We start from the raw sequence: 27,280 nt of genomic DNA, 5'->3' as shown, positions 1-27,280 counted from the left end.
TATAATATATAATTTTTATTTTTTTTCTTTGACATGCCTGCCTTTTAGAAAGGAGTTTGAGGTCATTTGCTTATTCATGATTTGATACTATTCCCATCTCTTGACTTTTGGTTCATCAGTAGGTCACCCTTAACGTATTCAGATTATTAAATAAGTTGGCTTTTGAGGCAACCGTAGGAAGACACATCACTCGCAAACCAAAAACCAACCTTAAACGAAAGAAAAAAGAAAGAGGCAAACAAACAAACTACTCCCAATTTTCTAGTCCACAACCTCTATCTGGCTTTTAGAGGGTTCTTAGAGATTTATTTTCTTCCTCCATCTTTTTCCCTACAAATGACTTTTGGAAAATCCATACGTCATTTCACATTTAACGTTCTTGGAAAGACGAGGAAGGAATATACGACAGAAAATAGGAGGAAAAAAAGGCACAACATCATTAAATTGGGAGACATATTAACAAAAGTTCGCAAAAATAGGAGGAAAATCCATAAGTTTGCAAAAATTGATAGATGGTGACATATTTAAAAAAAATTTATATCTTATCTTTTAAATTACGTATAACTTCAATCACGTAACTTAGACGAACATTAAAATATACTATGAGATTCTTATCGTATAAAAATAATAATACATAAGGAGTGCTTGATGCACATTAGGATCATAAGTAATGATTTTTTGGGGTAATTTGAGGTTAATAATTAAAGAAGGAAGCGATAACTTTCACATCATAAAAGACTAATTAATTAACCAAGTTGCATGTGTTTTTATATAATATTGTACAGTAAGAGAAAATAATTGGTTAGAAGAATGAAGCAACATCATTCATGGACTCTGTTCATGATTAATTATTGGCTAATTTGCTTTGTTTATCGGATACTGACGCAAAAATGATGGTGGAAATGATGATAGCAATTCCATTGGCGGATTTAGTTTAAGCAGAATACTTAACCACCAACATTCAACAACAAAGAAGATGATGATATCAAAATCTCAGCCGTTTAATTTGCGTCAATAACTATTGGTCCTACCTAACCAATCTAATTATTAAGTAGAGCAAAGCATTGCTATGTTTTTTTTTTTTTTGGGTACATCAAAGCAATGCTGTGTTGTCAAAACCACAATCCCTTTCAACCTTTAAAAAATAAAGTACTCCAATGAGTTCTGATTTGGAAACTGTAGATTATGATGTGGGATTTTGATTTTTTTTTCTTTTATATTTAAATATTTGAAGCAGATTGATTGCTCAATCCTTAATGTAGATGTTGAAAATCGCCTCCATGAGTAATAGCAACAGAGCAAACTATTGAGGAAACTCGAATGCAAGATCACTTATAATCATTTGCAGTTAACATACACGATTAAGTCTCATGACTAATTAAATCGTTGTAAAAGATCTTGAAAGTTATAAAAATTATTTCAATAGATTAATAAACTATGAAGTGTTGTCAAACAGTGACGAAGTCAGGATTTTATATTTGGAGAGACAAAAAATGAAAAATAATTTTTATAAATTAAACAGTTACAGTAGAAATTTAATGTTTGACAATAGTATAAAATAACTTAGACAAAAAAAGTTCATATGAAAATTATTCAAAGGAATCAATCTTAATAATTTACTTAAAAAAATTAACTAGTATAATCATAAATAATTTAATAATGACAATAATCTCAATTTCTAGATAAATTTAACATCAAACAAAAATTAACAAATATAATAACAAAAATCTCAATTGAAAGCAATCCCTTAAAAAATATTAAAAACTATCAATAAACAATTCAATAGAGAAGCAATTCTCTAAAATTAATCACAAAAATTAAATACCATATTAATAGACAATTCAACGAAAAAACAATCCTCGAATAAAAAACTTAATTGTTCACAATAATCTAAGCAAAGAAAAAAGCACAACTAATTTGTAGGAAAATAATCAAGCAATCTCTAAATAAATAAGCAATAACTAACCTTAAGTGTTTAATCAAATTACTTTCAACAAAAAATAGCTAAGACTGTAAATCTTAAATCAAAATCATCAAATAGAAATTATTAAATAAAAAATTTTAAAGTTGAAAATCTTACAGATAAAATAAGAAAATAAACCAATCTTGTCAATTATCATGACATGAAAATTGAGTTACTGACTAAAAGTCTTTTACACAAAGAATGTTGATAAGCAAAAAAATGTAAAAAAAATGTTTTTTTTTTGTTTATACAGCATTCGATAAACAGAAAAGAGATCAAGTAGTGGTTGTGAAGTTTTAGAAAAGTGGGGTTTGAAAATAATTTTATTACACTTGATTTTATAATTTTTTTTAAATGCAATTGGTTTTATTTTAGTCCTATTAAAACTAGTTATTGACTAATTATTGTGAGATATTTTACTAAATAAAAAATTATTGTAAGGGTAAAATTATGAAATTTCAGAAAAAATAAAAATATGTTAAAAAAGTTTTAAACTTTTTATAAGGACGAAATTATAAAATTTCTCAAAAGTAAAGATAAGTTATAAAAATTTAATAATTATTGAAATGACAAAATTATAATGTTTTTTAAAAAATACAAATAAATTATAAAACTTTAAAAATTAGTAGAGGTTGGGCCCCCACTAGCCCCCCTCCCCTCTGCCTCTGTTATTAGATGTGTCTTCGTTTGAAAAATATATATAAAAATTGTGTTAATTTTTCCTTTTACAGAAAAGATTGTAAATAATAATGATGAAGCAATAATGACGTGTGTTGCGTAGTGTTCGCATTGATATTATTATGTTTTTACTTACAATTTCTAGCTTTGTAGTATAAGAATTTTAAATTCAGTTATGTTTAAGTGTTGTTTATGATGTTTTTATTTCAGTACTGTGATATAAATATGTAGCAAATTAAGAATGTAATTAAAATATGTAATGAGATTAGAACTCGTTACTTTAACTTTTGTATTGTTTGCTGTATGTTAATAATAATTTCTATGACTTCTACACATTTAAGTCTTTTAACCCGACCATCAGCCCGTCACTTCAGAAAAAATATTTTTTTTCTTGTTTTTAAATTGGAACTGTGAACAAAATTATAATCAAGATTGAACATGCAAAAAGTCATACGTTACTTTATGCACGCATGCATCTATAACTATTAAATATACATATATATATATATATATATATATATATATTCTGTACTATTGCTCAAGACTTTAAATCATAACATATGAAATATAAGTTTTAAATGTAAGTAAAAGTTGTTAAAAATTTCTTTACACAAGGTTTCCGTGACTTGATTTTGGTTTTACTTAAAATGAGCCAACCAAGGAACCCATATGACCTATGAAATTTGGGTCTTGTTAGGTTCTTTTTCTGCAATAGTGTGTGAACAGTAACAACACAGTTATATTTAGTAGAAGGAAACGAGGAAGAAAGGAAAGGGAGTGGAAGAAAAATAATATTTCTTTCCTTAAAAATAAAGGATGAATTTGTACTTTTTTTTTTTCAAATTTGATACATTTAATTTGAGAAGAATAAACTCATTTTACTTAATTTAGTCATTTTATTTATAATTTAACCCATCTCTTTCTTCTTCTCCTACTAATTTTTCATCTTTCATACCATAAACAAGGAAAGAAAAACAACTTTCTTTCATCCCCTTCAAAATTTTTTTCCTCACACAATTTTACCCTTTCCTCTATTTTCATCCTTTTCTACTAAATAGTGTAAAAGAGTCTAAACCATACATCTTAATTTTGGATTTGAGATTTGTTTTGTAAGTTTTTTTTAGTTGAAGGAAAAAAAATTTAGATTTTATTTTTAAATTAAAAAATTATATATCAATTAATGAATCAAATACTCGAATAAAAATTTATTTTATAAATTAAACGGATAAAGATTATGTATCATTGATGATAAATAATGATACTATTATTACTATTATTGGTCATGTTAATTGATGTTATAGTGTCGGACAAAACTTCAGTTGGTACACTTGCAACGTGTTCATACCAGCTCGAGAGTTAAATCAACATCCCATTTCTCCCAATGAGGTGCTTACACGATCAATGTTGGAGACCGTGAAAGTATATAGCTACGTACTGTCCAACTAATAATTACAACAGCATCTTTTCTTTAAGAGAGAGGGAGAGAGAGAGCCATGCCAACGAGTACTGGATATTTGTTGTATTCTTGTTTTCGGCAATGAAATGAGCAGAAGGATGCAAGGGCACATGTTACTTGATAGCCCCACACCATCAGGCATATCTTGTTTTTTGGGGTTTGGCTAAGCCTGACAGCATCGAAACTCAATCTCGAATTCCCAATCCTATAGCACGAGCAAATGTACCAGGAAAAAAAAAAAAAAAGAAAAAACAAAGAAAAAGAGGATTGGGTATGGACAGAACTGAACGATCAGGATTAATTATCCAGACCATCCATGTGTGCAATTTCCACTGCATATGGCAGAATAAAATACAATCGCTTGTCATTTATCATTCTTTCCCATAAAAAAGAAAAAGAAAATTGGAAGACAGACGTGCTGATCATTGCATGAACATAGACAATCTTCTTACTTTTTCAATATTTTATTTGGGTTTTACTTTTCCTTAATCCTTATAAAAAATATCTTTTGTCCTTTATCTTTGTCAGCATGTGATCCATGAGTGGATAAACTCCAAAGTTCCTGATCTTATCTTTTTTCCATCTCTGTTGTTCCCAACTGCAACAAATTGAAGCATCGCTTGAAGTTTCAACCCCTTTCTTTTCGAGTGGTCGATCACGTCATTTTCAATATTTATTGCTGGCTTCATGCTTCTATTATATTATCTTCTTCTTTATCTCTTTCTTATGGCTAGATTTTTATTTTGACTTGGTCGTCATGTGGAAGATGGAAATCCCAACAAGAAGTACTCGTCGGTTTTTCGCCACAGAAAGTGTTCCTTCTCACATTAAATAGTACTATACTTTCTATATTCTATATATATATATATATATAGAGAGAGAGAGAGAGAGAGAGTTAAAATCATAGAAATTGTTTCTTTATTATATACAGAAAAAAGTACAGTGATTGTGAGTGATATAAATCGTCAAGTTGGAAAAACTTGGCTTCAATGCAGGACATTTTTGGCACGTAAAGCACGTGTATTACAAAACAAATGATACAAGATTAAACGACTTTTACATCGAGTCATTGTCAATGTCTTGTAAGATGATAGTATTATCAATGGAAAAGGTCTTGGTCATAAAAAGGAAAAACAATATTAACAAAAGTCATTTCTTCCCGTTGGCTTTTTTCAGCTCTCATTCCGTAATTAACCTACACCCCAGTCCCCAGACGAATGAGAGCAACGGATAGCCACTCAATAATGTGTCTTGTGGAAAATAATTCGATGGTACACGTCAGAATTATGTGGCGTATTGGAAGGGTCATTACATTCGGGATAGACGTTAGAAATCCTTACCCTAAAAAAAGAGAGGACGAAACTGATTGACAGTGAAACAGTGAAAAAGTAAATAAAAGGTCATCGAGATTGACACCGACTGGGGGTGGAAGAATAATTAAGTTTTGTTGGGTTGGTAAGCTCCAATGGGATGATCCCTCTTTAAATGTCTTTGTTCTTGTTCTTGCGGTGTGCCCCGTAAATGGTCCCAAATTCTATCTGCTTTTCGTGCGGCGACACGTTTGAGTTCCGTATGCAACTGCCAAGGTACTGACTTTCTAGGATACCGACAGGGTTGTCCTTATACGCTGTGATATATAATTTTTAATTTTGAAGTGTGAATTCTCTTTTAAGGGCAATTATTGGGCGACCATTTTTTTTTATTATTACTAAGTTTTGTTTCTTTGCACCTTAAGTTATATAATATAATTTTTTTATAATTAAAAAAAATTAAAATATTATTCTTTAAATAAAAATTATACATCAATCAACCAATCAAATACTTGAATGCAAGTTATATAATACGATTGAATGAAAAAAAAAGTTATATAATATGACATAAAATTTCTAATTTTTAAATTTCAATTTGTTTATTTTTTGAATCCTAAGCTTAAAGGAGAGTTATGGTATTTCCGAATACATATAATTTTGGGTTACACTATCAGAGTACTATTAATTTCACATTTTTTATTTTTTAAAATTTAAGTTTAAAATTTTTAAATTAAACGATGACTTGGAAGTTTTGAATTATTGTTCCACAAAATTCCAAAAGTCTTTGAGGGACATTACTTGTAAATTTTTTTTATTAGTAAATGACAAAAATGACAAGTGGACAGGTTGGCTCTGATCCAGTTCGAATGGATTAACTTACATTCTAATTTATTTTTTAATTATTAAGACTTAATTAAAGGTGAAATGAAAAAGTCATCTTAACTTGTAAAATGAGCACACTTACAAGACCATGATTTCCATATAGTAGATTATCCACATACTAGACTCTACTTTTTAAAATGTTTAATTTTCAAACTAAAATTCTCAATTGAAACTGCCACAACATTGCTTCACAATATTTTTCTCCTCTCATTCCAATTATTCCATTAATTTATATAAATTATATATATATATATATATATTATAATATACAATTTAGATAAGCTAACGTTTGTGATCTGCAACTTTTTGTAATGTAACTCGTACAATTTGATCGGTTGTCCCCCAAGGTGACACGTAAAAGAACCCAACTTAAATAATTGTACTATGAACCAATAATTGATCTATATTTGTTTGCTACCCTAATATATTGGTACTTGAATTTCTTTGTTTTGCTCTTGGCCATGTGCTATGGAGTTTGGGTTCCTTCTTTTCCCCTAACAATTTATTAAGAAAAAACTTTTTTTTTAAAGACAAAAAAGGTTTATCCATAAACCAAAATATACATGCATGCTGCAAAAAGTCTTTAGTCAAGGGAAGAGAAAGACTTGTGACAGCAAAGTGCAATTCACAGAAAGCTCGTGAAAGTCAGAAATACATGAACCAGTCATAATCCCGCTTCCCACCCATCTGGAAGAGCAGCAATAAAGAGAAAAAAAAAAACAGAATGATAAATCAAATTTTTATTTTTTTAAAATCAAATAAATTTTTATAATTAACGATTAATTAATTATTATTAATTAAACTATCACTTATCATTTATATATTCATGTGACGTTGACGTATAAAGTAACATATCATGTGATCATATTATCAAACTATATCAACATTTCATATCATCATTCACTATAATATGTAAATATACCACATTAACACCACGTGACATAAAATTATAAATGGTGTTTTGATTAAGGATAATTAATCATAAAAATTTTATTTAATTTAAAATAAAAATACAAAAATTTAATTGAAAGTACTAGAAAAATAAAAATTTATTTAAAATTTTTGAATAATTTAAGAGGTTTTTTTTGAGATATTATCATGTTTTTAACAATCTTGCTACTTAGACTTGGTTTATTATTATGTTACTTATCTTTAAATGTCAATATTTGCAACTAGAGAGGAAGTAGTGGTTTAGGATCCAAATACGGAAAAAACGAAAAACTTCCAAAGAGATCTAATTTGGGGTAAGAAATTGAAAGAGAGTGCAGATTGTTGTGGATCACTGAAAGTGGTGAAACAAAGTTTTCAACGATTTAGACATACTCAAACTCAAGCTCCATTGAAGATGGAGATGATATTCATGATATCATATCAAGGTTGAAGACTGCCGCACTTAGATAAAAATAATAATAATAATACTAAAATCTCAAAGGTTTGAATTGAAAGGGCAGTCGTGGTCCGTGATGCAACTACAAAGAAACAATATCATATCAAAAGACAAGTGGTCGAACCAAGAACGAATGGCATGCTTTGTTTAATCTTAACCAGAAAGAGTTGGTGATGATTTCTTTGTTCACAAAAACATAAACAAACATTTTTTTAAAAAAATGCGACGACCAGACACTGTTTATGTTGCTGATTTACATATTAATTAAGTCCTTTCCACTTGGTCCTATTTGCAGAATATCCATAAAATCATGCCACTTGGTCTTTTGTCAAGTATATTTTCCAGTCAATTAATTGTCTACGTGTCTTCATTTTGGGGTTTGATATTCTTCATTTTTGTTTCATTTTTCTTTTTTTTTTTGTTCTCCATTTAAATTTCTCATGAATCACATAAAACTAGGTGATATCTCCTAGAGGAGGCGAGAAGCAATGAACAAGCTTGAGGAAACATGACCTCCTCAAGTTTTGTAAGAGTTTATATATATATATATATATATATATATTATATCTAAAGATATTTTTTGAAAAATTATACAATGGCCTCCTAATTTCTTTGATAAATATATGTTGAAAAAATATATATATGTAGGTGTCATTATCAATTGATTTTCCAGTAGCTTGATACCACTAATTTTTGCATGTTTACAATATATGTGCACCTAAAATGCCATAGATATTAAGCTAAGTAGATATCCATAACTTATCACAGAAATACAAAAATGGCCCTATCCCTATAAAGATAGGGCTGCTTGCGTGATATGTATATAGGTAAAAGATTCAGAAACCCATAGACCAACCAAAAGTTTGATGGGAGCAAAAGATTACGCCCAACCAAATCTATGGCCAATCCTGATGGGCCATGCCACCTTTATCATCAAACAAAGGCCCAAAAATTTGGTTGGGCTGAGACTGCCTATGTAATCCGCCCTGAAAAATTGAACATTAAGCATTAAAATCTGGTTTAAGGAAAAGCCTGTGGAAACCCCGAGGTTGTTTCATTAATTTATTCATGTTCCAACAAAAGGAGCATCTCAAGTACACAACGGGGCACGTTTCCCCATGCGTTTGCCCCGTAGCCCCATTTCTCCATTGAAACAATAAACAATCATATAGAATAATTAAATGATCAATTGCACTAAGCTTGCTTTGTGTAGAATGATTAAGACATTAATGTTGTCAGTTAAGATGTAAGCAAGACCCCACCCCCACACTGAGAGAAAGAACAGAGCTGGCAGCAAAACATCTCTTTCTTAGTACAGAGGATTTTTGTTCAACTTGAGAAGAGAAGAAATTAATTATAACTTATACTAATATATATATAATATAATATGAGTACACAAGACAGATGTGACAGCTATTAATTTTGTCCTTTCATTTTTCAAATGGAACAAAAGATTATCGGTTCCATTCACACCCACAAAAAGATATCGATAAATTGCGTCGTGTTTCATTTTTAAAACAAAAGTGCGTGTCAGCTTAGAACGTGAATGCCGGTGCCAGGGGATGGCTGCCCAACAGAAAGACGAATTCTGATGTCATTAGACTCATTCGAGACAACTAACCTTGGAGAATTTTGGGCCATTGATAGCCTTTTTTTTACCATTTTCACCTCACATTAGCAGTTGCAAACAAGAACTATTCACCAAACAGATATATGCCATCACCATTCTCATATCAGACACCTTTGTTTGATGCATGTCGCTAGTTCAGTAGCCTCAACTCTGGCAAATATGAAGCCTAGGTCCATGCATTTATTGAATACTTTCTTGCAACCTAGAGGTCCATTCATCGTCATATTCTGACCAAGTTTCAACATTGAAGTTGTATACTGATGCCAATGATTTTATTACCATATGAACTTCATTAATCCAGCCAGTAGGATAGATTAAAATTTTGGATAAATTCAGATCTGTGATCCCTTTTCTCTCTGTTTTTTTTAACCCAAAACCGATCCTAGAGGACTTACAACCGGCTAGTCAACATCAATGATTAATTTTCATCTCAAGAGTTGTTTAATAAAATTGAATATGTATTATATCTCGATCAATTCTAAGTCTATGGTTGATGTTACAGGCTATATATGTCACTACCTTACTAATTTAGTAATTACTAAATAATGGAAAAATCATCACTTGCAGCGTCAGATTCTCCATCGGATTCCTTTCACACCATGAAATGACGCACAGCACGTCTAGATTCTAATTTATAAGTTATAACAGCTAGTCAGCCACACCTCTCACAATCAGGCAATGCATTGTAACCAATGGATGCATCCAGAGATTACGCGCTGGAGCACCCTAACGACTTTGAGCTACATGATTTCATTGATGATCCTAACTTCGATCAGTTCAACGATCTGATTCGTGGAGAAAACGAAGATTCTGTTGCAGATTTTGATTATGATCTTGTCAATGGCTGTTTTGTTGATAAGCAGATTCGGTCAACTCCTGGAGATGCTTTTGGCTTCGATGCTACAAGCGCCATGGTGCCGGATCCTAATTACATTTACAATGCATTGTCAAGTTTTGATGGGGACATAATGAAGTACGGAGAGGAAGATAATGACGATGATGATGAGAACTCTTCCGGAACAACCACAACCACTATCACAACAGCGACAAAGAAAGCAAAGCTTGATCGGTCAAGAACTTTGATTTCGGAGCGGAGGAGGAGGGGTCGGATGAAGGAGAAGCTCTATGCATTGCGTTCCCTGGTTCCTAACATAACCAAGGTACGTGTGATACCAGTGTCACTAGTTTATCAGATTTTTTTTTTGACCCATTTTAGCATCAAGAATACAGCGGTTCATCGATTTACAGTTGCACCCATCATTGTGCAAGCTTAATTCTATCTTTATGGATTACAATTACACTTCTTATGCCTGCAGATGGATAAGGCTTCCATAATTGGAGATGCTGTGAGGTGTGTGCAAGACCTGCAAATGCAGGCTAAGAAGCTAAAAGCTGAGATTGCGGGTCTTGAAGCATCATTGGCAGGGTCAGAAAGGTACCAAGAACCAATTGATAAGCCTGTGAAGATTCAAGTTGCACGGAAAAGCCATCCTATGTGCAAGAAGATTACGCAGGTACATACGAAGATAAATAACATTCCCTTGTTTTTTAAGATTTTTACTTTAATAAGCCTTTCCTCCATAGAAACGAAAACAATGGTTACATAAAAGAAAGAGTAGTCCCAAAATGTAAGTTAAACATCGCCAAGTTCTTATAGCTGTGCTTTGCAGATGGACATGTTTCAAGTGGAAGAAAGAGGGTTTTACATTAGATTGGTGTGCGACAAAGGTGAAGGGGTTGCAGTATCACTTTACAAGGCTCTTGAGACCCTTACTAACTTCAAAGTCCAAAATTCCAATCTGAACACTGCTTCTGAGAGATTTGTATTGACATTTACTCTAAATGTAAGTGATCCTTTTCTTATTTGCCATCCTCGTTCTGTTCCTTTTGTAGATTTCCTGTTGCTTTTTCTACTGCAATCAATAAGCTGTTTTGCGAAAACAGGTCAGAGATTTCGAGCTGTCCATGAACTTGCCAAACCTGAAGTTATGGGTGACTGGGGCTCTCCTGAACCAGGGATTTGAGTTTACAACACCTTTATCTTCCTAGTCTTGTCTCTTCTAAACCTGTTAACGATGTCTGCAGTGCAGATCATCGGTGAGCATTGAGTTCCTAAGTGCTGGCCTGTTATGAACAGTTTTCTCTTCTGACAAGGCTTGCATATCTGTGGCTTTTAGATCTCACATGCGAGACTGAAACTTTGTACTAATACGTGCATCGGTATCCTGTTGCCGCAAACTGAACTAGTAATATCAGGCCAGTAACTTCTAATGGACAATCTACCGAGTGTGATTTATACTAGTAGTATTTTTGTGAACAAGCAATCTAAATGAAGCGCAAAAATTAGAGGAACCCAACTTAACCAAAGAGTCAACTTGTTTAATTTATAGTTTAAGTTGCTGCCTATTATTGTGATCTAATCACTCCAACTTGTTCTAGATCTTGGCATTTGGTCAGCTCCCCAATTTACATTATTGGTGACATATGAGGCCCAATGTATCCGAAAATACAATAGAAGAATTAGACTTGGTCACTGGGGATCTATTGATTTTTTCTTTTTTTATTTTTTGATAATATGGTGGTCATTGATTTAGATATAAAAAAGAGACACTAATTCTTGGCAATTTGAAAAAAAAAAAAAAAAAAAGGGATAAGAATGACAAATCCTTAAACAGACAAACCTTCACACATCCCCAAAATAGCAAGACATAGATGAAACCATCTATGGATTATTAAAGCAGTCTCTGATGAGTAAAGTACTGTGGTGGATATTGATAGACAATGTAGAGAATAGGAAAGTGACACAATAAGACAGAATAAGTAAGAGGAAGAGTTAAGCAAGCAGGAGAGAACTTTAGAGGGAGTGTTTTAGAGAGAGCTTAGAAAGGTAAAAATTTCACTTGCCCCAAAAGAATCCTCAAACGAATTTTCAAAGCTCTTATATATAAGCCAAGTAAAAAACATGTTTAGAGCACTTAATGTGCATAATAGGGAAAAAAGATGCTATACATTAATAAACAAAGGATAAAAAATCCGAACAATTTCCAATAGATATTTAATTAAAATTCTTCTTGGGGTAGTTGCAGTTAGTTATAATAATACCAAAAAGGTTTCTTTCACCTTTTCAGTATTTCAGTTGTGGTACAGTCCTGCTCCCATTATAAACCTGTCTGCCTATTTACACTTGCTGTTCTTTAATCCCCATATGTACACTTTTTTTCATGTGGAATAAGTGAACAGGGGTTAATGCAAACTTCCATTTTCTGTCGGGCAAGTAACAAGTCCACAAGCATGAAACTATTTCACCATGACAAAGCTAGTTCCCCAAGCAGCAAACGCAAGTGCATGCATGAGATTTTGAAGTTGCTCCACCATCTTCTCTCAAGTTCTATAAAAATCAACACAGCATGCTTGAAGCCAAGACCAATCCAACCACAAGCTGCAATAACACTACTTCAAATCAAGTTGTATCACTTAACTGCAGTTAATTTAGGTAGCATGTAATAAACAAATCAGTAACACGCAGTACATGTTAACTTTTCATAACAACTGGAATGATATTGAAGAACAGGAACAATATCAATACCTTTCCTAGCATTTAGTTCACATTATGCAGAAACAAGTAATAGGGGAAGATGGCATAAGCTGTAAAACATAACTAGTAGTATTTATCTTTAGTCAATTGTATCTTCATGATTAGTGCAACATCTGTCCCTAATCATCCACTACAACCATGCAAATTATCTGTACAAGTTCGTAAGTTTGTTCAGCGAGAGCACTACTCCCAATCACACTAATTATATCTTCAAGATTATTTTGATACATAGAGCATCAACATAAAGTACTAGTATTTTAGAGAATTCATGGATTGAAAGCACCAAGCTTGGTCTAGTTATTCTAAAGAAAATCAAGTTAGATGTGCATAGTCACAAATATATCTACTCATCTTTGAAAATACAAACATAAGGATGAGGGAAAGCCAGGCATAGAGAACATACACATCATCAGGAGTCCACTAGAGAGCACCAGCCACCTGAGGTTCCAAATTACATGTTTAATAGGAAGCCCAACTATTTGAGGATAATAATTAATAAATATCCTTTTTACACGAAGGTTGTAAAATAAATACCTGAAAATTTCTAATCATTTCAATTCACCTCTGCCTTCTTATCAACTTCACCAGTTACCAAATGCACCATGATGGTAATACATGAGTATCCTTGTTCTGCAAAGACACCTCTGAATATAAGTTTCATACACATAGGTGAGATCATTCTAGAGGAGGAGATGTAGAGATACCCTCATTCTACCTATTAAGCTCCAACCTAGGTCTCTTATTATAACTTAAGAATATTAACACCAAATAAAACTTTCATTCAGAAGAGCTAAACTCAAAATGAAAACATCAACCAACCATAACAGAATTCTTCTCGGATCTTGAGGTTCTAACTTGAGGCTCACCTCATTAAGAGCAACATCTTACATCAAGAAATTAGTTACATATTTTCACTCAAATCCATCTTTAATGATGTGCTTTGTGAAATCTTTCTTTAGGAAAGAAGTGCATGAAGTGATAGAAAGGATATAAACAATAGCCACTTCAAATTTAACAGACTAGAAATTTAAAAAAGAATAAACAATAACAACTTATTAAGCATCTTTCTAAATGCCTCACCTGAGTCCAGATGGAGCTGGTCACACAACTCTGCCTCTGCAGACTCATTATTGGTGCAAATATCCATTTGAGCCAATTTTAGGCTCAGTAACTTCATCTATTTGTAAATTCCCTCATTGAGACCACTTCCTTTGGACATAAGCTGCAATGTTGTGTCCCTACTAATCCAACCGGTTACTTCAGGTTTATCTTCGAAGGGGTTAAGAGAATGCACACTTTTATCCTCCAGTTGTACACCATATACAAATGGCAATCTCAGTACAAGGAAACTCCCTGGTGGTAAGATCACTTTACATCCAAGGCTGAACTGCAACTTTTGTTCACGGTCTGGAACTGATGAGGGTAAGCATGATGCCTATAACAGAACTCTTACTATTAATTTAGAGAAGCAGTAGCACAAAAACCACTGAATGCTTAGCAAGCTTAAAGCACTCTCATTCCCATGACAAATCCAAGAAATAGCATCTATCAATTTTCGCTTCATTATCATCAAGTTGGCATGATATCAATATAAAGGGAAAATCACAAGACAACATAAAAATAATCTAGGAGCCCCTGCTAAAATCCCCAAGCACATAAGGTTTACCAGGAGTAATATCATACATTGTTGAAAGCAAAGCTCATGAGTGAGGAAGTGAGACATACCTCAAATTGTATGACTGGACAAGTTGCCAGAACGACAGGAAAGGGAGGTGTGACCTGGAAGCAGATTTCACTGATCAGGCATCTTGTAGTTGGAGGCAAAAAGAAAAATATGACGAAAGAAACTCCTATCAGTTAGGCATACTTAAGTTCCAGAATTATGATCAACAATGATCTTTCCCAGAAAATGAAAAAAAGGTATTGCATGAAGCAATGGTTGAAAAAATAGTAACAAGCCCTCCAAATGATCCACTCCACTCATCAAACCATCAACAAATAAGATTTGAGCTGTGTTGATCCTATTTTAGTTTCTGATACACATACAACTATACACAATTTTACAATAGTCAAGGGATAAATTTGGTAAAGAGGGAGTAGGGAGTTTCTTGCTTTCTTTCTTTCTTTCCTTCATTTTTTCAGACAATAGCCTTTCTTTCAAGACATCATGTATGAGTTTTAATGCAGAAAATGGTACACCAGTGAGAGAAACTACCTCATTGAGCAATCAAATGGACAAAAAATTGTAAATGCTTCAAGATGACACAAATGTAACAAGATATATATACACAATAAGTATTTTCAACTACAATTTAATAAACAAAGACACCCCACAGCACAGCATACACAATACAATAAACCTAAATGTAACCAGAAGCATTTACTTTGTTGCCTGAGTGATGATACTATAAATTTTACAAAGATTTGTCACGAAACCCTAAAGTATTCACTAAGTCAGAATTCACAAACTTCTAAGCGTCTACCAATCTGTTTCATATGCAATACTGATTACTTTGGGTAGGTAGAACCTATATAAATGAGAGCTATCCTGATTCAAATGTCAATGGTCCCTAGTATTCATGTTCGATGAAAGGACAAAGCATGCATTCCAAGAAGACAAATAGATGCAGAATTAATATGATTCCAAATAAATCTGAACAGGGCATATAGTCATTAAATTGAATACTACTTTTCAAACAAGTTGAAGAAAGTTTAAGGCAATGTGCCAGACAAGAGTTTGTGGTATTTCTTACCAGAAAAATTCTCTGAAGCTGCGATATTGAGCTAGCAAACTTAACCTTAGGCTGATCTTTTTTGTTTCTGGCAGACCTGCAGTGTGGACAGTTCATGTATATTGGTAAATCTCTATTCAACATGGAGAAAGCAGAGCCACCATCGTCAAGGCTAACAGAATGAAGCCCTGTTTCAAGGTCTTTTACAGTGACAGGCACACCTGCCACACTCACAAATGTCTGATTCTCAGGCATAGAAAGCTGTGCCGAACCATCTTTAAAGACATCACCATTTGCCACCACCTGTTTACCCTTGTCCTTGCTTTTCATCTTATTTACAGGAGCAGCAACATTAATAGTGCCATTTGAATTCCGATGAACTTTACCCTGACCACCATTCTTACCCACCTTTGAAGAATCAGCCAATGTGTAGTCTGAAGTTTCCACAGAGCAAGCGATTTGAGATTCATCAAATAATGAATATGGGGACCCAAGTTGATTGAGATGCTCTGGATTCAGTAAGAAACGGTGGCCACAGGGGCACTCATGCTCAAAACCAACATATGCCATCACATGCTTAATGTCAGGGTTCAATTTTGATTTTTCATCATTGCTCACATTCACAGGAACAACATTACTGCCTATCCGTAAAAAGGGATCACTATCTGTGCTGCAATCAGAACTTACTTGATTTAAGCTTTGCTGAACAGATGAAATCTGTATGGGTTTTTGAGATCCTGGATCAACAGTTGCATGTACACCTTCCAAACTCTGATCACTTGCCTTATTTTTCTTCATTCCTTTTTCTGACCCTGATGAAGGTTGTTTCCTCTGCTGAAGAGGAGGGAATCCTGAATCTGTGGCTGCTGATCCAGCAACAACCTCCGAAAAAGGTTTTTTCATTGTGAAATTGGGAAGGCCTCTGCCAAAACTGATCTTGTTACCATTGAACTTGCTCATTTCCAAGGGTTTTCTTGTATTTTCAACAGCACTCTCTATTGCTCCAGAGCAGAACTCTGTGGCACTAGCCTTCTTGAACTCAACGTCAGCACTAAGCTCAGCCTTAGGATCTGTACTTGAACTACCCATAGAACCTAGCTGCACAGTTCTTGCTGATACAACATTTTGGGCTTCCCGTTTCCCTAAAAATATTTTCCACTTTAAAAGAAACTTCTCAGTGGTACTGAACCCACTTTGGAGCAAGCCTTTAGAAGGTTCATAGTACCTTGCACTGCCAATACGAATCAAACTCCAGGAAGATGGCTGAATTGGTCCTTTGCTGCTTACTTCTGGTAGCTGGAGTGTTGAAAGAAGCTTATCACAGTCAGGAAAGCAATTGGAAGTAATGTTTGCTGATTCAAAATCAAAAGGGTCAGATCGTAATCGCCGTGTCCGACCACAAGCACAAGCATGAAGAAACACATATCCACTTGAATGAGGTTTCATCAAAGTTCCTGAAGGCAACTCACCAGTCTCAACATCATGTCTTTGATGCATACATGGCTTTCCTGTCAAACTAACAGCATCACAAAGTTGCCTTCCAGATTTCCACATTGATGTGCATTCTTCCTCCAGCTTCTTTGCAAACAGCTCCACTGCAGGTCCTCTGACCATTGAGTGAAAAGCATGCAAAGCCTTTTCCAAGTGAGCTTCATGCTGCGATGTGGGATAACAAGCAGGCAAATCTTTCAAATAAATATCTTTTGCAGCTGGAAGGACCCTCTCGCACCACAAACTAGAAAACTTTGTGTTAAGCCCTTTACCACTTTCCAACCAAGATACCGCAATATCTAAAGATTCACTACTTCTAGAAGCAAACCCTTCAGTCAGTCCAGAAATGGCATTTCGACGAGGTTTTCTTTTACCGATTTCAGTTTCATTTATACACCCACGCTTTGCAGAGAGTAGTCCATTTAGAATAAGCTGACTGGAAGACAACCATATATCTAAACTTGGAAGTTCAGGCATAGTCAACGCCTTCCCAGAGGCAGCTGAGGCAGCGGCAGCAGCAGCAGCAACAGCCACCATACCAACACCAGCAGTAGGGCCACTGTTGGTGTTAGCAACCAATCCCCCTCTTCCCCTCAAAATATCTGACTGCCTGTAGATAAAATCCTTCAAAGATGAAAGATCCTCTTTGTTTGCACTCTGACTATGGGTCTCAAGCAAAAAAGAATCTGAAGTTGCTTTTCCATTCAAAACATCTTCCACAAGACCAGTGGCAAACTCCAGAGATTCCCCTCTCTGATTTGTTGACTTGTCTAGCAGCACAACAGCCCTGGATGCATCAAGCGAAAACAGAGGGGCTGAATTTGAAACACCTGCACTTCTTGACCCACTGTGGCTGCCTTCTGAACCTGAGAGTGTTCGACATTTCTTAATTAAAAAACGGATCTGTGCCTCTAGAGATGACTGCAGTTTCTTCCGGAAAACACCTTCGGATTTACTTACAGGACGTGCTAACACTACCACTGAAGCAGAACCTTTCATGGGCAAGGTTGGCCTAGCTAAACTGCTTGAATTAGAAGCATGATTAATTGAGGATGTTTCTACTGACTCCTCAATATTAGGAGTAGAATTTAACACATCAAAGAAATCATCAATAAAAACAAATAGTGTCACTGGGGTACACTGCCCAGGAAACAAAGAAGTATAGGAACCTAAACCTGACATGAGAGAGATAGCTGAAGCATTGCGACCCAACATGCCACCACTTCTACCTGGAGAAGTGCTGGCAGTGGTTGCTATTGTTGAAGGGCGAGAAGTTGAGGAAGAATGAGGCCTTGATGGCAATGGTGGTGTCGTTCGAGATTTTACATATGGGGTTAATGCATGCTTAGCAGCTTGCAAGACCCGAAATTTTTTCAAATTTTGAGTATCAAAGCGTGAACCCTCCTGAATATATATGATTATGTGGCAGACCTGCATTGCTAATTGAGTTAATCATTAGACATATAAGCCATTAGTAAGTATTCAACAACATGCTTTCTTAAAGAGTTTGTCGTATGGTATGAGGTTTTCCATTGCCTCTTGTCTGACTAATTGTAACATAGAACACAAAACAATAAACAAATAGACTTGAATATACAAAGAAAGATAGATGCATGCCACTTTAGTGCCAGATAATTAACACACTGATAGAGCAATACCACGTCCACAAATTTTCCTTTTTTGGCTAGTATTACGTGACTCATGCTCTCAAATTTATGCTCTTAACTCATAATCGAGGAACTTCATTTCAGTTCTCAAAAAATAATAAGAAAAAAAAAGGGAACTTCATTTCAAGATTATGCCAAATTATGCATACACATTTACCCAAAATAATAAAAATAATTAAATAATTAAATAAAAACCCTCCATTTCACCTTAATCTAAGTACATACTCCAAGCTTATCTTAAATTTCGTTAAATTCATCAAATATAGCTATATTCAATACCACAGTCAAATTCTAAACTGAAAACTGATATGTTTAACTAAATTAAATTCACCAATTAAAAATACTATAACACCATTAGAGCAAGCAAAGAATGAATTGAAAAAAAAAAAAAACTTACAGAGAACATAAAAAGCAAGCCTTGAAGATCCCCGAACTCCCGTTCCTCCAAAACCCCATCAAAATCCGATCCGGAAGCCAATGACCCATTAAAAACTGGACACCCGTTTGAGCAAAACTGCAAGAACAAAATCCCTTTATCTTCTTCATGGTAGTAACTAATTCTCCTATACTTAAACCAATCCTTGAGTTCATCTTTATCAGGAGACAAAACCCGGTTCATTTTACCCGACCCGAACACGTTGGAGTCTACAACCCGGTTAATGAGCTGGGAAGAGTCGTCGGGTCTCCGAGATATGAAGCCCACCACCACGACGCCGTCGAGAGAGCGGGGGAGTGAAGGCGAGGAGGGTGGTAACGGAGGGGTAGGATCCGAAGAGGAAGCGGGTACAGGTGAAGGAGGAGGTCGGGTCAGGACCCGCATTAAAGGCGGGTTGGGAGAGTCCATTTAATTGAGAAAAGGTGAACGAAAAAGGCGATTATGTGGGTTGGATTGGATTTGTTGGACTTCTATTGAAAAGAAATTAAAAGAGAAAAGGGCCGTTTCCGGTTTGGGGGCTTCGAGCAAGAAGCAACAAACTCTCCGGCTGTTTGTTTCTCTTATTTTCTAAGAAATTTTCTTTTCGTAATTAAGTTATGTAATATGTATTTAATATATTATTATAGTTTTTGAATTAAAAAATACTATACTACAAAATAAATAATTGCTTTTAGAATATTTCGATATTCTAATACCTTTTTTTTTTCTAATATAACTTCAATTTAGCACACTCACTCTACGAGTGAAAGGAAAAAAATTTTTGAGTAAATTTTTTAAATGAGTAGTTTTATATGAAAAAAAATCAATTTTATAAAAAAATATAAAATATAATATTTTTAAAAAATTAAATAAGTTTTTTTACTTTTATTACATTTAATTAAATTTTTATATTTTTATTTTTGAACTAAATAAGTTTTTATATTTTTATTTTAAGTTAAATAAACTTTTATGATTAATAATTAACTTAGTCAAAATATAATTTATTATTCTATATTATATGGCATTGATATGATATGTAAATATATTATAATTAATGATGATGTAGTATATTAATATATTATAATTGATAATTATATGAAATTTTAATTTGACATAATAATATGTACACGTGGCATCTTTTATTTTTTATATCAACAATGTCACGTGGATATAAAATAACAAATAATATTTTATTTATTATAATTAGTTAATTATTAATTATAAAAATTTATTTAATTTAAAATAATAATATATGGAGTTTGATTGAAAATAATAAAAAAATAATGAATTATTTGAATTTTCTTAAATAATTTAAAGATTTATTTGAATATTATGTCAAAACAAAATCATATATTCATTCTTAGTTTTATGTTTGTAAATATATATTTTTAATTTTAAATAACTTTAATGAACTGAATTGATATCATTTTATTTGTGACATTAAACTTAGTAATTAATAATAATTAGTATAAATAAATATAATGTAAATCATTGTAATTTAGAATTTGACATTAATTAATTAGATCTCATAAAGATAAATAATAATTCTGATATGTTTTTTTAAAAAAGAAAGTTTTATACTTCAATCTTGAAACTTTTATAAAAGCAAGTTTTAAATGAGAGTCATAACGCATAAAAATTTATTTTGTGTTAATAGGAAATATTCATTTCACAATTCAGAATGAAATAATTTAATTTTAATTAGTTTTAACTGATAATAACAAAGATTTGGATGCGGAAGAGTAATCATTTTAAATGAAAAAATAAGACTTGGTTTTACGGGAAACGACAGCATGTATCATGTTTATGGTAATCATGATTAAATTCAATAATCTAATTAAAATAATTCAACTTAAAACATTTTTTTATATTTTTTTCCCATTTTCCATCTTTTATAGGCATGGTAAATTAATCGAATATTAAGTTTAGACGCATGGGAAATTGTTGTTGAATGTGGCTGAAGGCTTTGAAAGCTGATCTTCAGATAGTGTAAAAGCAAATTGAAGTTTGATACTATGAAGGTAATACTTAAAAAAATTCCTGGATTTTCACTTATTACTAGAGATTTTGACCCACACCGGTCCCCGCAGGCTATTCAAGCACCATCTACCGAGCAGACTCAGATAGATCATTTCCTCCCCATATATAAGCCAGCACACTACTTTCTAGCTAAATCCCAAGGGCCGCAGCAGCCACCACAACCTCAGCTCACATTATCCCATCATAATCTTCACTCGCTCAAATGCAAGCTGCGGCTATAGCAGCCATGGCAGCCCACGCTATTCTCACAGTGACCACATCTCAGCACACTCTCCTTGCTCCGTTCCCAACTAACCCATCAACCCCAGCAGTTCTTCAATCCTCATTTCGTGGTGTCTCTCTCAAGCTCCCTTGCCAATCCCTTTCCATTGCTGCCACTGTTCCCAAGAAGCCACTTATTGTTTTCGCTGCTACCAAGAAAGCAGTGGCTGTCCTTAAAGGTGATTCCAAAGTTGAAGGTGTCGTCACGTTGACCCAAGATGATGATGGTGAGTTTCTTCTTTCTTTTGTATCTTTTTATCTTTGTATTTAGGTTTTTTTGATACATTTTTGTGATTTGGGTTCTGGATTTTGTTGCTTTTTAGTGGGGAAATTTGGTTTCTTTCTTGGGAATTCTTTGTTTGTTTGAGGAGAAGAAGCAAAAGAAAGGAAAAGAGTACATTTTGCTTTTGGGGGTTTTTGTTATTGGCGAATTCATATCCAAGTTTGATACTTTGAGGTTGGATAGAGTCATGGTAAATTTAGGGTATGCTCAGTTCTGCTTCGAGATTTTTTTTTTAAAATGTTGTAAATGCCAGATTTTTAGTGCTAGGACAATAATCTTCTAGTTTTTCAAGCTGATAATTATACTGATTGTTTTCTGGGTGTTGTGCTCAGATTTTTGATGTTCAAGTTAAAGTTGAAGGGAATGTCTAGCCTGCAACAAATTTTAGGAAATGAAGGCCTTATTGAAACTTTACTTGACATGTTCTTACTTTCGCTGTTTGATATGGAAACTCAACTCTAGGAGTCACTGAAAATTCAATAGTAAAAAAGAAAAAATTTTAAGTTTGTAGTTTTCCAATTTTCTGGCAATCAAGTGTTGCTATCATCTGTAAATGCTTACATATTTCTTTTGTAAATAGGTCCTACAACTGTAAATGTTCGTATTACTGGTCTTACTCCAGGGCCTCATGGGTTCCACCTAGTGAGTGTTTTCGGCTTTAGCTGCTCATTGTCAAAGGATTTGAGTACAGAAAAGTTCTTTCAAATCTATGATTTTAATCTTTCTCTTTGTTTTACGTGTAGCACGAGTTTGGTGACACAACAAATGGATGCATGTCAACAGGTAGAACTTATTGCATTTGAATCTCATGTTTTAGAATCTTATTGTATTTCAATTAATGTATATATAAAATTTTATTTTTTAAAATTTTAATTGATAGGAGCACATTTCAATCCTAACAACATGACACATGGTGCTCCTGAGGATAAAGTACGCCATGCGGGTGACCTGGGAAACATAGTTGCTAATGCTGATGGTAATGCATTCTTAAATTTTGTATAAAATGATTCTGTCCACCAATTAGCTCTATTCATTGCTTAATGTTTGGGTGACAGGAGTGGCAGAGGCAACAATTGTGGACAAGCAGGTGCTGTTCAAACCTATGTTTCTTTCTGATAAATTGTGTGCAAGTGTCCAAGCATGCCCATTCTCTTGTGTATCTGTGCATGCGCAATATTCCTTCGCAGTGTGAAGGGCTCTCGTTACTGCTTCCTTTTCAGTTTCTAAATTTTTTACTCTCATGTGCAGATACCACTAAGCGGCCCCAATGCAATCATTGGAAGAGCACTTGTGGTTCATGAGCTTGAGGATGATCTTGGAAAGGGTAATTATTTGGCTCATGATTCTCAACTTTGCTTTGCAAGGAGACTTCCCTCATAAGTTGTGGATTCGTACTTTATTATAGTTAGAGAAGGGCGACTTATAGTATATTGGACATAGGAGAGTGGAATTTGGTCAGAGAAAGAATACTTTTCCTTAAATATTATGCTTCATCATAGCTGTTATACTTAGTCAGGGGCATATTTTGGTTTTTATTTGAAAACAGTTGGAATTTTTTTTTCCTATAATCACATTATATTTTTGTCATTTCTTTCATGTGCTCTTATTTGCTTCCTAACTTTGTTTTTCTTATATTTCTATATGGTTATGCATCTGCAGGTGGACATGAACTTAGTCTAACCACTGGCAACGCAGGTGGAAGATTGGCATGTGGTACGTATACATGTACTTTTGTGTATATGCCTATGTGTTTTAAGAGTAGACAAGAAGTTCATACTTTTTCCAGATATCTCTGATTTCTTTATTCCTGCATCTATGGTTTGAGCATAATTATCTTTTGTTTGTTTTGTCCTTGATTATTTTGGCTAAGCAAAAAGTATATTACTAGCTTGGAGGACTCTGCAACTTTTAATACCAGTTTCCCATGGCCTTTATTTTATTTTGGGGTTTAAGCTTCTTGGCTCTGTTCAAGCCTTGATTTTGCTTGAATGACTGATATTGCTTTTGGTTTAACCTTTTCTCAAAACCTGACTAAATTAGATCAGTGTATTGTACTTCCTTCAGATAGGTGTATCTTCAAGTCTATTTATTCAATTTTTTTTTTTTTGGAGGGGGGGGGGGGGGGGGGGGGGGGGGGGGTGGTGGGGGGTGGTGGTGGGGGTGTGGGAAGGGGTTTTAGAAGGCCATGGGAGGATATGGACTAACAGATATCATGTTTTTAGATTTTGATAAATTTGCAACTGCTAGAAGAACTAGTAAGCCATCACAGATGGAGTCTTGAAATGTTTAAATTACTTAAATGCCTATGGCTTGGCAATGGATATGGTATATATATCTATCTGCTTTCTATTGGACATAATTTTGTCATTTGCTGTGTGCCAATTCAGAGCCTTAACATCTAATCTGAGACCAATATCCAGGAGTTTGTCCCCAAGCCTTTGTAACATAGGGAAAGAGATGTTTAACTCATGTTTGGAGGTTTAAAAGCTAATGTTGGACTAAGTGATCTTACAGTGCTGATATCAGTTGGGCATTCTCCTGTTGTGACTTTTAAATTCTGACAATCTTTGACATGCCTGGCCGATATTCTTCCCAGCATAACATATGTTCTTCATATAAAAGCTGATACATTTCAAACATTTATTGAATTCTTAGCTCCCTCGCATGTTCACTTGTATTGGTAATATGTGTGCAGGTGTCGTTGGCTTGACTCCAATATAAATCTTGCAATGATAAAAGTGCAGTCCGTGCTATTTGTCACTTGCTTTTGCCAACTTCTGTTACATAGCCGCATGTTACTTTCAAGGTTGAGAGTGTAATATGAGACCTTGATCTTTGTCTGTCATGATTCCCTACACAATAAAAACTTAACTTGCATGGTTTGTGAATGTAGCAGCGAACTTGCTTTTTGAGTTGCTAATTCCATCTTTTCACAGATTTTTCAATTTGAGAATGAAACTTTATGCTGCTAGCTACAGAAATTTTTGTGCCATGCGGCGGCCAGTTGTGTCTCTGGCTGTCTGCCAGTAGAAACCAGTAAATCTGCTAGGACACTAATCAAACTCTTGGACCCAAGAAATACCAGCTACATTCTTGTTTCAACGTTGGGCCTAGCCTCTAAGCCTCTCGGCCGTAGCTTTCGCTACATAGACCAACGTGCCCCCTGCCCTCAAGGCATCCTGAACCATGAACCGTTGAGCTAATAGCTCGTCGTATGGGCCTCCGCCTGGTGGTTATTAGCTGAAGCCCAACCACCCCCACATATAACAGCAAATCGATTCTTTTACCATAGCATTAAACCTACCTGGTACTTCCAATTTATTGATCTTATAAAATTGGTGAAGATTACATTACTTTCACAAGTTGTACAAAGTGTTGCCTTTCTATTTAAGTTAGAAGCACCACCCAGTATTTTGCGCCGAACTATGAAAGAATAAAGAAAAATCTTAATCAACAAGCAGATGAGCCACTGAAGCAACCTGCTTTTTCAGTTGGTAAGTAACCATTAATTCATGTATATATGTATATATACATACAAAATACGAAAATATCTTTCCTGAAACGGTTCTCCCTTTGAACAGTAATCTTCTTCACAAAGTGGAACAAGTAATAGTAATTAGTTTGACTGGTGCACCAAAGGAAACAAGTGGGATTATGTTCATGTCACATCTGTTAGTTGCTGATTGGAATTTTCTATTAGCACTAGACTTTAATTCCACTTCTTTTTTGCAATACATAAAACCCATTATTAAGTTAATTTAAACATGTCAACTAACCTAAGCAGATCAAATACAAACTTCAATCAGGTTTTTAAGGGTTGTGGAAGAAGGATTATTGCTTAATTATTGTAGGATATATATCATTCAATAAGTTTGATCACCATAATATGATTTATTTTTTAAAAATATATTTTATGGTTAAATAATGGGAGGAAGAAAGGTACTTAATTACTTGTATTCATAAAATCAAGTTCCACAATCTCATACAAGCTTTTTATTATATGACAAATTACTTGCAAAAATGAGTAGGTTGGTCACTCAATCATTCATTGAAATCATTAATCGTTAGGTTGAAATTAAGGAACAAAGAGTGTCAGTAGGTCGGCGACCTAATCAAACTCAAATTAAACAGATATGAAAAAGGAACATGCCTTTTTTTTTGTTGTCTGTCAGGTTTTGATTGGAACAGCTAATGTATAGAGGTACTGCAATGAAGGCCGCTGGGGGCAAGTATACGGCAGCAATCTATTGAGTTAAGATTTGTTAGCTTTGATTTAATGCTTGATCGAGAGTTAAATCACGAGGCAATTGTGAGATGCAAAGTAGAAATTAACAAGTGAAAAGAGTAGTCGTGGAAGCCTATATCAATGGATTTATGTGTATAGAGTTGGCATAAAGTCAATTGTCCTTAAAAGCTAGTATAAGGATTTGATGGCTATCGCTGTCCTCGTTTTTCTTCCTTGTGCCATTACTTACAACTTCCCAAAGTGGTACTCCTACGCATCATCGTCTGCTACTAAAAGCCATCACTGACACTGCCACTACCCACCATTACCTTTATGTCAACATGAAAGTGCAAGATAAACTCACAAATTTTATAGGATTCGGCATGCAAAACTCTCTCTTCTGCTGCTGTTGTTAGCTATCTGGATTCATGCTCCATTTATTCATGGCTATTATCAGTGTGTATCTAATATATATATATATATAAGTAGCAAAGTTGACAGATGAATACAGTCTGTGGTTTGGCCCTAAACTGTTGACATGGTTTGTAAGTCTCTCAGCTTCACTATACGCTTAAATTAGAGATAGTTGACGCACTCAGGATAATGCAAGTGGGGTTGCTCCTACCAAAAAAAAAAAAAGGCGATTGACTCCTTCTGCATTGCTTGCTATTGGGTTTCTGCAGATAGCGATATTTACTTTTGTACTACTTTTTGGTCCAAGCCAGAAGCTAAATCCTTACTCATCCCACGCCTCAAATGTCTCTATCACCACACCAAGATGATTTCTAACATGCATATATATTGGTGTGAACTGCGAGTAAATACAAATAAATAAGAAATAGATGTTTCAAGGATCTGACTTGAACTACACTATAATAATATACTGTTAGATGAGAAGGAAAGGTGCCTTGCACAATACTCCAACCCTGCATTAAGTAGACTTGGGGGAATGCTTTTGAGTGAAGTTTAAACAGATCAAAGTAGCACTGGAAACTATGGAAGGAAAATCATGGGAAAATTTTCAGATGACATCAGGCATATGGACCAGCAGTTATGCAAAAAGTAACCTAATTCATCAAATTAATCCAAGTGCAGGCAAGAATTAGTTATCCCAGCTAGCAAACAAAGTAGTAATGATACCGAAGAGTCTTTATAATAAAATTCTTGTAACAACCGGTTTGGACCAGGCATCCCTATCTTTTCCTTGTAGCATGAGCTGGATTAATGCTTTATTACACTTGGTTTGGTAATTTGTTTGCTAATGT

General features: G+C 34.1%; 3 protein-coding genes across 5 annotated transcripts; 2 read left to right on the top strand and 1 right to left on the bottom strand.

Annotated features, from left to right (window-relative positions):
* Window positions 1-9,962: 9,962 nt before the first annotated feature.
* Window positions 9,963-11,584, top strand: FRU (FER-like regulator of iron uptake). The gene is made up of 4 exons (XM_007016007.3): window positions 9,963-10,466; window positions 10,623-10,820; window positions 10,977-11,150; window positions 11,251-11,584. The coding sequence occupies exons 1-4, from the start codon at window positions 9,999-10,001 to the stop codon at window positions 11,353-11,355; spliced, it is 945 nt and encodes a 314-aa protein (XP_007016069.3). The 5' UTR covers window positions 9,963-9,998; the 3' UTR covers window positions 11,356-11,584.
* A 747-nt stretch (window positions 11,585-12,331) lies between these two features.
* LOC18590467 (uncharacterized) lies at window positions 12,332-19,804 on the bottom strand. Of its 3 annotated transcripts, none has more exons than XM_007016005.3 (7): window positions 19,189-19,804; window positions 15,655-18,555; window positions 14,627-14,680; window positions 13,982-14,336; window positions 13,436-13,531; window positions 13,305-13,339; window positions 12,332-12,756 (listed from the first exon to the last, which is right to left on the bottom strand). In XM_007016005.3, the coding sequence occupies exons 1-4, from the start codon at window positions 19,633-19,635 to the stop codon at window positions 14,079-14,081; spliced, it is 3,660 nt and encodes a 1,219-aa protein (XP_007016067.3). In that variant the 5' UTR covers window positions 19,636-19,804; the 3' UTR covers window positions 12,332-12,756; window positions 13,305-13,339; window positions 13,436-13,531; window positions 13,982-14,078. The 3 variants fall into 3 exon arrangements, with proteins under 3 accessions (XP_007016067.3, XP_007016066.3, XP_007016068.3); XM_007016004.3 differs by having other exon boundaries at window positions 12,332-12,745; XM_007016006.3 differs by having other exon boundaries at window positions 12,332-12,745; window positions 15,655-18,563; window positions 19,189-19,330.
* A 1,553-nt stretch (window positions 19,805-21,357) lies between these two features.
* On the top strand, window positions 21,358-24,710 carry CSD2 (copper/zinc superoxide dismutase 2). The gene is made up of 8 exons (XM_007016002.3): window positions 21,358-21,734; window positions 22,371-22,432; window positions 22,534-22,573; window positions 22,671-22,766; window positions 22,846-22,877; window positions 23,039-23,114; window positions 23,450-23,503; window positions 24,486-24,710. The coding sequence occupies exons 1-8, from the start codon at window positions 21,449-21,451 to the stop codon at window positions 24,509-24,511; spliced, it is 672 nt and encodes a 223-aa protein (XP_007016064.3). The 5' UTR covers window positions 21,358-21,448; the 3' UTR covers window positions 24,512-24,710.
* Window positions 24,711-27,280: the final 2,570 nt, after the last annotated feature.

This window comes from Theobroma cacao, chromosome 9 (assembly GCF_053813885.1).
Source record: "Theobroma cacao isolate CCN51 chromosome 9, ASM5381388v1, whole genome shotgun sequence".
Lineage (NCBI taxonomy): Eukaryota > Viridiplantae > Streptophyta > Magnoliopsida > Malvales > Malvaceae > Theobroma > Theobroma cacao.
This window is presented reverse-complemented; position numbering and strand designations above follow the sequence as displayed.